The 12405-nt window shown below is 35.1% G+C and overlaps 1 protein-coding gene across 1 annotated transcript in view; it reads right to left on the reverse strand.

Annotated features, from left to right (window-relative positions):
* Positions 1-2616: 2616 nt before the first annotated feature.
* Positions 2617-12405, reverse strand: part of DYNC2H1 (dynein cytoplasmic 2 heavy chain 1) — a 387388-nt gene continuing 377599 nt past the window's right edge. The window contains exon 89 of the mRNA XM_024115318.3: positions 2617-2968. Within this exon, the coding sequence (XP_023971086.1) occupies positions 2810-2968 (159 nt within the window). The 3' untranslated portion in view covers positions 2617-2809. The remainder of the gene's footprint in view (positions 2969-12405) is intronic.

Genomic DNA, 12405 nt, shown 5'->3' on the forward strand with positions numbered 1-12405 from the left:
TTTGCTCAGATATTTTTGGGACTTCTCTTTCAGATTTCCTTAAGGACCTTTGGATAGTCTTCAACTGTCCTTAATAATGGGAAATACACATTCTTTGAGTGTGGGCTTGATTTTGGGAACAATCTAAAATATTTTGGAGACAAATCCAATGATTAACTCATCTGAAAGCAGTTTTAGTCATTGATTCAACAAATATCTATTGAACTCCAACGTAAACAAATACCAGAAATAAAAGCATGAAAAGTACACATCCTGCTCTCAAGATGCTTAATGTGTAAGAGGGCCAAAAACAAGGGATAGGATGGCTGATTTTGAGTCTAATATACTTCATTGTCTATTTTGCCTGTGTGTCCCCAGGGCCCACTGCAGTCTTGCCCTGGATGTGCTCTGGAGTTGACTTACTGGTCGGACTCCTTTGTACTCATGCTTTTCTGAGGAGACAGGTGGGAAGTGATAACTCATCCACACTTTATTTTGACAAATGGAAATGAGTGAACGGAAGTCAAATGGAAAAAGCTGTTTCAAGTGTCTGGAGTGATTTTGTCATTTCTGTTTTCTTACATCAGTCTCCACCTCTCTCAGAAGTTACAGCAGAAAGACTCAGAATAAAAAATAAAACCTCCAAAGAATTCTGGAGAAATGCTTAACACAGTTAAGTTCACAGTTTCTGCTCTTAAACTTTTATTTTTGTATGTGCATGTGTTAAAGATGGCAAAAATTAAAGATGAACAAAGGGCTGATGGGAGGGAGGGAGGGAGTACTAACGTCTTCCTCCTGAACATATTTTTCTCTTATTTGCTTTTGCTTTTGTTTTTCTTGTCATTCTGTGATGGTTAGGATCTCTAAACAATGTTGAATAGAAGTGATAAGCAGAGAATGCTTCTGTTTCCCCATTAAGAATGATCTTTGTTATAGGTTTTTGTTCCTAGATATCCACCATCCATGAAAATAAATTCCCTTCTATTCTTGGTTTGCTGAGGTTTTTATTTTGAAAATCCCTGTCCTGATTGGGCCATTCCACCATCTGTGGGCCCTGGGAATCTAAAACTATTGTTTGTTGCTCTACTGATTGAGAATCTCAGATAGTGTGTTCTTCTGAAGTTTTAGGTAGTTTCCTTGGAGTACCCACTGATTGAAAAAAACCTCTCCTATATTGTTTTTGGTCAAACATTTTGCCATAATACTAATGGCCTGTGTACACAACAAATACATGTTAGTGGGTGCCTCTGAAATGGTAAGATGAAAATGGGGCTGCAGAAGGGAACATGAAGGGCTTCAACTGGTTTTGAAATTATTTAAAAATTTTAAAATTTCTTGAAAAAATCTAAAGTAAACACCACAGCATGTTAATATTTGTTCATTTTGGAAGATCAGTAAATGTGTTATCCTTTGTAACAAATTTTCAAAGTAAGTTTTCCAAGAAAAGAGAAAAAGAAGAAAAAGAAAGAGAAAGAAAGAAAAAGTTAATTAGCCAAGCTTTGATTAAACAACACATATAGCAAGTAGAATTAGTTACACCATCCTCTGGAATTCTATAGCCCTTTGCTGGTGTGCCATATAATGGATTTCACTGTACTGTAATTTTTTTCTATATATATTTTTTTCTTTTTATGTATTATATACTCAATAAAAAATAGTAACCAAAAGAAAAGCTTGTATAGCAATATTAATATCACAGAGTTTACAGTGATATTATTTTTACCTTTCACTGTCCTATCAGCTCTTAAATCTCTCAAGAGCAGAGACAGTATGTTATTCATCCTTGTATTCCTGGGATCTGGCTAATGCCTGGATCATGTTGTTTTCTGTAAGTATTATAATTCACAAGCACAAGGTTTGGAGTCAGAAGACCAATTAAAGGCCATACGTGTCTTTACTAGTTTTCAGTCATTTTATGCCTTTGTCCTGGAGGCATATGAGGAATGAGCTTTCTCCTCTGCATGGGGATGTGGCAAGGAGAGCTAGCTAGCCTCTCTAGTCTTCCCTTCTATGAGCACCCAGCTAGACTCTTATTTTCCACCACCCTAGAAATTAGGTGTAGCCATGTGATTAAGTTCTAATGGAATATAAACATATATGATGTGTGACATTTCCAGACATGGCCCACAAACACCTTCCCTGAATACTCCTCCCTGCTTTTCCCTTTTCTAGCTGTTTATTTAAGCTTTCAGCCATTGTAGAATTTTACTGTTTCACAGAAACACATGGGAAAGCTATATATATGAGAAATTATAACCTTTTCATCATTTAATTATTCTATTTATAAAATTCTTATCCTGGTTTCTGGGCTATTATTTCCCATTTCTTTTGCATTACTTTGAGATGCTGTATATTTTAACTAAAATATAATACTTCCTTCAATGTTTAAAGACGTTATATATATACATATATGTAAATATATAAAACCATGGAAGACTGAAATGTGAATAATTTCTTATATTTTATTAAATAATGATACAGAAATAATAGCCAAAATATTTATTACTGATTCCTTAAATACACTATTTAAAAACTCTTAGCTAAAACATTAAATTTTTGAGCCACTGGAAAAGTGAACTGCCTCACAGAAATACTTATTATATAGGGAATATGCTATTTTAACATTGACTCCATTAAGTTATTACTTTAAAAGGTACAGGGTGCTGTCATTACCCATTAAAATAAAAACACAATGAGATAAACAACACAGGACAACTACATGCTAATATTTTGAACTAACACTTCAAATGTGGACTGACCACATATTTTATTTAAAGCTTAAATAATAAATGTTTCTTTTGGCTAAGACAGATTTTATTGTCATTGGGTTCTACTGATTTTTGAGAAATAGAGCTGCTCCACACTGAATCCACTGATCTTGGTTGCCCCCACATGGAATGTCGATATTGATCACCACACGATCCCTTTCAGCACTCGTGTAAACAGGCAAAGATATGCACTCATCAGGGGAATATGGACCATATGCGTCCTGTTTAAAAAGAATTAATTTTGTTTTAAAATACAGCAATATACTGTGTTGCAACAGATCATTAGATAACCAAAGATACAAACACAAAATCTTCCCAAATAATAAAATATATTTAACATTTTATTATGAAATGTTTTAAATAAAGACTAGCATAATAAACCCACATCATTCAGCTGCAACAATTATCAGCTCATGGCCAACTGTATTTCATTTATAACCTCCCCCAGCCCCAAATAATAGGGTATTTTGAATCAAACCCTACACATTATAAAATTTCATCTATAAGTATTTAAATATATGTCTATAAATAAAATATAAAAATATAATTAAAATACTATATAGCATAAAAGTATTAACAATAATTCCTTAATATCATCTTATACCCATAATGCCATTATCCCATAATTTTTAAAAGAATTTTTTTGTAAGAACCGCAATTCAAATAGAGTCCACACTTTGAGGTTTGTTATGTCTCCTAATTCTCCTAAATTTATTTTTTCTCCTTTATTCCTTGTAATTTGTTTGCTAAAGAACTATATCAAAGAGTTTCCCACATTCTGACTTTTGTTGGCTACATTCCCATGGTGTCATGTTCTTCTGTTCCCTGTATTCTTGTAAAGTGGGTCTGGAGGTGAGTTCAGATTCAGATTCAATTTCTGGTAAAAACACTGCATAGGTAGTAGTGTATACTTCAATCAAGAGGCATATAAATTCTGGGTGTCTCTTTTTTTAGCTATTAGGAGCCATTGATGATCATTATTTATATTTAAGATTACAAAATGATAATCTAATTCTACATGTCTTCATTTCCAGGCAGAAACAAATCTATAAAGAGGAACTTCCAGTTATCAATCATTTGATTACCATGAGGTACAGTTCATATAGGAAAGGCTGGAATAAATGCTATCTAATTTCCCTTTATTTACATGCTTTTAAAATAATGCATTTGTTCCCTAGCATACTATAAAGGTGATCAATGAGCACCCTCTATTTTTTTAAGTATCATTATGAACTGGTGGATTTAAACATGTTCAATGTGCTTCAATGCAATGCAATTACTATCTTACTGGTGTTCAAAATGTCAATCTTTGTGCAGTGGGAACTCATTAGGCTGGCTCCTGAGGATTTTTGTTTTGATATGTCCCTAGTAGTCTTCAGTAGCTTTCTTACCTTCTAGTATGTCAAGATGTTGTAAGTTCATCTTGTATATTTGCTGTCCCAGAAATCAAAAATTAGCCATTACTCTGAGGATCCTTGGTTCCTTTAATGAGAAATGGTACTAGAGATCATAATCTGGGTGCTAGCAATGATCTATCATTCTCCTTCTAGGATTTTTCAGTGACTGAAGCTTAGAAATATGTGATTTTTAAAAGAAAAACATCAGAAGTTCATAATAGTCATTCCAATTCAAATTTAGGATTCATGTTTTTATTGAATTTATATAATTTTATTCAACTAATGGATTAGTTTTTAGAGTTAGAATGAAACTTAAAAGAAAAGTTAGACTCATTCTAGAATTTTACAAGTGACAAATCAGAAACCCATGAAGAATTTATCATGGTAACCTAGTTAAGCAAGTGGCAAAGTTGCCATAGGTAGTACAATTGAAAAAAAAAAAAAAAATTTGGCATTAGCTTGTTTAGGAGCTCCTGACCCTAGAGAGTAGATTACTCTCTGAGCATCTGTTTCCCTATCATAAAAGGAACATAAACAACACTGGTCCACCTAATGGGATGTTGGGTGAATCCAATGATGTATTATTAAGGAGTTCAAATACAAAGCATTATTTATTCACATAAGGACTACATATGCATAACTTTTCTTTAATTCCTACTAATTCTCAAATCAATTAGAAAAAAAGTCCCAGCCTTTTACCATGTACTACAGGTCATGGATGGTACTAGGATAGAGAGAAATAAAAATATTTTTTCCTTCATGAAGAAATTTAAAGCATTCTATTTTTAAGTCTAAGTGGGCATTATATGGAATTTTGATTGTCTTTTCCAATCCTTTTCTCTACCCCCCCAACACGAAAATAATGTTCTAACTTTTCTAAGTCCTTGATATAAAACAGATAAGTCCCTTTGAAAACTTATTCATTTCTAAAATCCCTAAATTGTAACCTGATTGACATATGAGAAAATTCATTCTTTATGAAGAATCATTACCCAAATAGATAAGAAGACCATCTGCCCTGAATGTTTCTAATTTTCCTCTATGTTTGTATTGATGATTCTGTCAGTTACTCATCCATTCATTTAACAGCATTTATGTGCTAATATTGTACCTAGAATTATATTATAAAAGCAAAGCATTTCAATATGTATCCAAATAGAGAAAATAATAATCTTCTTTGAAGCTTAAAATTTAGTTTAAGAAACAACATACACATCAAATATTTAGAATATAATTTTTGAGAAAATAAGTATTTTAAAGAAAATCAAAATAAACTACTACTCTGGGATATGTTAACCTAGCAAGGATTAATGGAGAGAATGAATCCTGAGTTGGGCCTCAGAAAAATACAGAATTTGGAGTAAAGAGAATTTTCAACCATTATTAATCACTGCCTAATCTCTTCCCTCTTCTCCAATTCTGCTTAAATGGCAAAGCTTTAGGATTCAAAAATTCCTGTAATTTTCATAACTCCTTAGTCATTCCTAAAGTTAATAACCTAGTGTAGGCTTTCTTTTGGTATTGGCTTTAAATTTTTCAGCAAAGAGCAGACAAACATTACATATTTGTTGAACTGAAATGATCTGAATCTATGAATGTCTATAATCCTAGAAAAGGTCTTAAATTATCTTCCTCTGCCACCCTATATATGCTTTGCTTCCCATAACTTCTATGGTCAAAAATGAAAACATCACATTGAAATGTTTTATAATGCTATTCCTTTCTATTCAGAAGATTTTCTCTATATCTCCAAGCAATTTTCTCTTTAAATTTGGAATTTAAGAGTAATGCAAAGTTGATTCTTTGCATATTCACTATCAATTTACCAGTTTTTGTATATATTTCCAAACCCTTCCAAACTTGCTTTTGGTTGTAGGCTTTTTGTTTAAAGTGAGGGTACAAATCTTTCCAGCAAAACGTACAGTGTTTTAAAAGCGAAGTACCACAGTTGCTTCTTAAAATTTTTCTTGTCATTGCTTAAAATCTCATAAACGGTAAATGTTACAACCTCCTGTAAAAAAAGTTAAATGGACTTGCCCTTATGTCACCAATAAATAAATGATCAAAGTAATAGAGCTAAGTACTTGGGCATTCTCACACTTAACACAATACCTTATGCAGACAGAAACTTTATATTGTTTAACTGAATTAAATTCTTATGCCACAATTCCCTCTTTAATATGTTTATCTTAACAGACAAAGCACAGACCCTGCTGGGCTGAAATATTTGGATGAAACTAAAATTTTATTAATAACTATCAATAAATACACTAAGTGTTCAGTTAATGCACAAAAGAGATATATTAGGAAAACTTCAAATAATTCATTTCATATTATATGTAAACAAATTAGTTTGACATTATTAAAATTAAATAATTAAAAATTTATATATTATGATTACTCATGCTCATGTCCATGCCCCAGGGAAAGTGGCTTAAAAGTATACGTGTACTACAAATAGAAGGCAATATGCTAATATGTGAAAGAAGACATTTACAAAGGCAAATGGTGATATTTGGTATCACTTAGCCAACAAACCAAAGAAAATAACAAAATAAAACAACACCAGAAAACAAAAAAGCCCCAAATTATCCAGGTTAATTATGTTAACTATTTGGCCGATATCAACTGAAATTTCATTATAATAAAACACACGAGGGCAAACCAAAATATTTTTCTCATTAGAAATATATTTATGCATAAAGTCCAACTAACTTATTCTAACATATGCTTTCTGAATATTTATGAACCAAGTCAGTGAACAGTTACTTTTTTTTAGAAAAGAAGATGTTAGGACATCAGAGGTTTCATGTATGTAAAAGCGGCATTATTAGTAATGCAACCCTGAAAAAAATAACCTATCTCAAAACAGGAAACGAAACAACTTGCCAACAATGAATATTTTGAACGACTTTGCTCTGTCAAGAATGTCTAGCTACTCTATTTTGGTAGAGAAATACTTCCCTCTATTTTTCAATAATACAATGCTAACAACATTGCTCTCATAGTAAGTTCTTAAGAACAAAAAACTGTCACATAGAAAAGACATTAATTAAATATTTATTATACTTAAACCAGAGTGCATACAAGGCAGAGTTTTCAGCATATATCATTTCATATACATGGTGAAAATACTTTAACATAAAGAAAAGACTTACTGTGAGTGACTTGTGTAATCATTATATAGTCATAATTTCCCTGAGAATAAAATTGTTTCTGAAGTTGTACTGTCAGTTGTGGCAACTGTTGGAAGGTGTAGGCCTGTGGGGTTCAGGCTGGTCCAGGGTTTCTATGTTACTGTGGGGCTGATACACCCGAAGTAACACTCTTTATTGGAAAAATAGAACAAAGGCAAACTGACTTCCTGTGGAATGTCAGAACAGGACATTATCTAAGACTGATCTACCTCATAAAGTAGCGTTTCCCAAACTATGTTATGTGGAACATAGATCCAGATGGAGGGTGGGGTGTAGATGCATGAACAGGGTTGCATGTTAAGTAAATTTTGGGAGTTCTCAGAGTTTTTAATATCCTCAAATACATCATGAATTTCCAAATTTAAATCTGTTTACTGAACAATTTTTCAGAGAACCATTATGGAATAATGTAGCGTCAAACAATTTTTTTAGGAAGTGTTTTGGAGAAAGTGAATGCTTCTTTGGGTAAAATCCTCTACGGAAATCTTATTGTACCTATATTAATTTAACCCCTAGTCCTGAGCTGGAACTTGAAGAACCTTAAGAATCTGCATCATCAATGAATGAACACATAAATGAACAGTGTGAGTGTAGGTATATTAACTTCCTGCACAAAGATAATGGTAAACAGACACACAAGGAAAACATTAGCACCAGCATTTTACTTCCTTTTAATTCTTGAGCATTCGTAATTCTAATTTTGTTAACTGGCAAAGTACATTACATTTATAATAGAAGCAATGGTAAACCTCCCCCTCCCCTCAATAAAAGCCTTAGAATTTGTTGTTCATATCCTTTGTTAAGTATTACCACATATTAAAAAATCTCAAAGTTCTTCAGTCTTCTGCAACCTAAAATGCTCTTTAAAAAAATGTAGGTGCTATGTACCTCCTAGTGTCTGAGTTGTCTGGCATGTTTCTGCTGAAATAAAGCTATTCAGGACTTTTAGGGGTCAGATAATATTATCGAAATAATATGTGGAAAAACCTTCTTCTGGCCTAAAAGGAATCAGTCACCAAAGTTCTGAACTCCATTATTTTATCTAAGCTTATCAAAGGATTCTGAACTTTCTGCAAATAAAGTAGCTGTAAGAGTAAGTAGCAAACGTAATTCTTTTTACTTGTTTATATAAATTGATGTTGATGCTTCCTTCGATTTTATGCTGGTTCCTTCCCTCTTGGTAAAAATGCATTAAAATGCTGATGCCCCCCACCAAATTCTGTAACACTTATTAAAAACAGCTATAGTTGCCCTAAAAAAATGATTTCTTGAACAAAAATAGTGCTTAGCTCAAGCAGAAGTTGGAGAGTTTGATAGTTTATACAGAGTCAGCAAACTTTTCTGTAAGAGGTCAGATAGTAAATATTTTATGGGCTATATGGTCTCGGATACAACTATATCCTCAACTCTGCTGTAGTAGTCTGAAAGCATCTACATAAATGGGCATAGCTGTTTTCCAAACAAAACTTTCTTTATAGACACTGGAATTTGAATTTCAGATAATTTTCACGTCATAAAATATTGGGTTGGCCAAAAAGTTCGTTCGGGTTTTTCTGTAACATCTTACAGAAAAACCCGAACGAACTTTTTGGCCAACCCAGTACTATCCTAAGTTTTTCATCTATTTAAAAATGTAAAAGTCATTCACGCTCACATGACTGTGGGCTGTACAAAAACAGGCAGCATACTGGATTTGGCCTGTGGCCTGTAGTTTTCCAAACTCTGGTTTATACTGTTAGGTTGGCTCAGTATTAGGCCTAAGATTTAAGACAGATAACCTGGATTTGAAACTTAGTTGCTTACCTATTAACTATGCTATCTTTATCTTGGTCAAGTTATACAATCTTTTAAACTTCCATTTTCTTAGTTTACAATGGAGATGATAATTCCTATTTCAAATGTTTTTGGAAAGCCTAAATATCTTGTATTCTAAACAGTTTGTACAGTGCTTGGCACATAATCAATACAAATAAATGCTCATTGCTACTGTTCAAACACTAGTGCTACTACTGGAGGACCCATAACAAATCACTCTATTTACTAGATTTACGGTTTCTTCCTCAGCAAAACAGAGAGAAAAACTATTCTACCATACTCAGAGGACTGCAATGAAAGGTAAGTGTGATTGTATTTCACTCTATGCCAATCCTCAATTCTCTCAGTGCTAGACTGCTTTTCTAAAACTACAGATCTGATCTTACAACACACGTGTTCTAAGCTCTCAATGGCTTTCTATGATCATAACATAGTCTAAACTCCTTGGCATGGCTCCATGGCTTGTTGTACTTGGTCTTAGTCTTCCTTTCTGACCGCATCCCCTACCACTCTTCATTGGAACCATGCCAGTACATTCCAGATATACTATACTGTCAGTTCCCAAAATAACCTAAATTCTTTTCATATCTCCATGCATTTATTTTTTATTTTTTATTTATTTATTTTTTGGTCCATTTAAGTTTTTTTTGTCTTTATTAAATTTTTTTAACATCTTTATTGGAGTATAATTGCTTTACAATGGTGTATTAGTTTCTGCTTTATAACAAAGTGAATCAGTTATACATATACATATGTCCCCATATCTCTTCCCTCTTGCGTCTCCCTCCCTCCCACCCTCTCTATCCCACCGCTCTAGGTGGTCACAAAGCACTGAGCTGATCTCCCTGTGCTATGCGGCTGCTTCCCACTGGCCATCTATTTTACATTTGGTAGTGTATATATGTCCATGCCACTATCTCACTTCGTCACAACTTACCCTTCCCCCTCCCCATATCCTCAGGTCCATGTTCTAGTAGGTCTGTGTTTTATTCCCGTCCTACCACTAATCTCTTCATGACATTTTTTTACTTAGATTCCATATATATGTTTGTAAGTTAGAAAACCAACTGCAGCTGTCCCAGCAGCAATGGTCACTGCTGCAATCTATTTTACATTGAAATAATGACAAATACTAAAAATGTAAAAAAAAAATAATTGTTGTTATTGATGTAAAAAAATTAATAGAAAGTTAACAAAAGGTAAAGTGACATGGAACCAATAGTAATTTAATTATCTTCTATTCAAACAATAAATCTTAAATGGAAGAAAAACTTTTTGCTCACTAAGGCTATAACTCTATACATAACTGAATCATTATTGTCAGGTAAGGCTCTCTCCTGATATGAGGAAATCATGAGCTGAGGAAATGATCTGAAAACTTTTAAAATGTCTCCAGGATGTTTCCATCTAGACTCTGTGACATTGTGATTTATAATACAGAATATGTATGTAGTCTTTTCCCATTTCTGGCACAGAACTCCTAAAACCTTTGGAATTTGCAAGTGATGAGAGCAATCAAGGTGTGTTATGTTAATGAGGTGACTTTTGCGATGCACCTCAGGATGGGTGCCAGTTGCCAGGAGGAAAAACCTTGTGATTAGAGGGTTGGAACTTTCAGTCCCACGTCAGTTATACATATACATATGTTCCCATATCTCTTCCCTCTTGCGGCTCCCTCCCTCCCACCCTCCCTAACCCACCCCTCTCATGGTCACAAAGTGCAGAGGTGATCTCCCTGTGCTATGCGGCAGCTTCCCACTAGCTATCTAATTTACATTTGGTAGTGCATATATGTCCCTGCCACTCTCTCACTTCGTCACAGCTTACCCTTCCCCCTCCCCATGTCCTCAAGTCCATGCTCTAGTAGGTCTGTGTTTTATTCCCATCCTACCACTAATCTCTTCATGACATTTTTTTTTCTTAGATTCCATATATATGTGTTAGCATACGGTATTTGTTTTTCTCCTTCTGACTTACTTCACTCTGTATGACAGACTCCAGGTCTATCCACCTCATTACAAATAACTCAGTTTCATTTCTTTTTATGGCTGAGTAATATTCCATTGTATATATGTGCCACATCTTCTTTATCCATTCATCTGTTGATGGACACTTAGGTTGCTTCCATGCCGTGACTGTCTTTAAATAAAAACCATTATTTCTCCTACTGGTTCCTTGGCTGCTGCTTCTGTTGTACAGATCTTCCTCAACTTACCATGGGGTTACGTCCCAGTAAACCCATGGTAAGTTGAAAATATCATAAATTGAAAATGCATTTAATACACCTGACGTGTCAAACATCACTGCTTAGCTTCACCTACATTCAGTGCACTCAGAACACCTAGGTTAGCCTATAGTTGGGCAAAATCATCTAATGCAAGGACTATTTTTTAATAAAGTGCTGACCATCTCGTGTAATTTATTGACTACTGTACTGACAAGCAGAGTGCTTGTCTGGGTCCGTGGTGGTTGCATCTATCCGCTGTCTCCTGGTGTGGTCGCGTGGCTGGTGGGGAGCTGGGGCTTTGCCACCCAGCATCAGGAGGAAGTGTCTTTCCCCATACGGTGGGCCCGAGGAAAGCTCAAAATTCAAAAGTCGAAGTAGTTTCTACTGAATGCGTATTGCTTTCGCATTACTGTAAAGTTAAAAAATCCTAAGTTGATTTTCTTACTCGTGAAAAGTATATTCAGTCACTCGGTAATACTGATTTCCGTTCAAGAACGCTATAGTCGAGTTGGAGAGAAAAGATGAACACACAGGAGGAGAGGCAAAGAATTTCCCCCTGAAAACTGGTTGGTATAGCGTGCTCTAGGATCTCAGAGGGAAAAGAATCAACAGAGGGTAGTCCTGGAGGGCTTTACGGAGGAGGTGGGAATTGAGCTTGTTCTTAGCGGATGGTTAGTATTGGAGCAGCTGGAGAGAACAGAGAGAGAGGGAAGGCGTTGAAGATGTGGAACAAGACGGATAAAGCGTGGAGGTGAGCAGAGAGCTGCGTGCTTGTCCCAGCCAATCCTGATGAACTCAAGTGATTAGTTCAGAACCGCTCCCGTGGGGGTGTCATCTCCATCCTCAAGGACCCCAGGAGTGGAGGCAGAGGACAGGTGGCGAGGAACGAGCGCAGCCCTGGGCCACGGGGAAGGTTCACCCACTGCACCCGGATGCCGAGGGGGAGGGGCTCCGAGGAGGGAGGGATGCTCAGGCGGGGACAGCGCTGCACAGATGCAGGGAATGGGGGGCGGGGCTGGGGG

The sequence above is a fragment of the Physeter macrocephalus genome, chromosome 16, assembly GCF_002837175.3.
Source record: "Physeter macrocephalus isolate SW-GA chromosome 16, ASM283717v5, whole genome shotgun sequence".
In the NCBI taxonomy this organism is placed as follows: Eukaryota; Metazoa; Chordata; class Mammalia; order Artiodactyla; family Physeteridae; genus Physeter; species Physeter macrocephalus.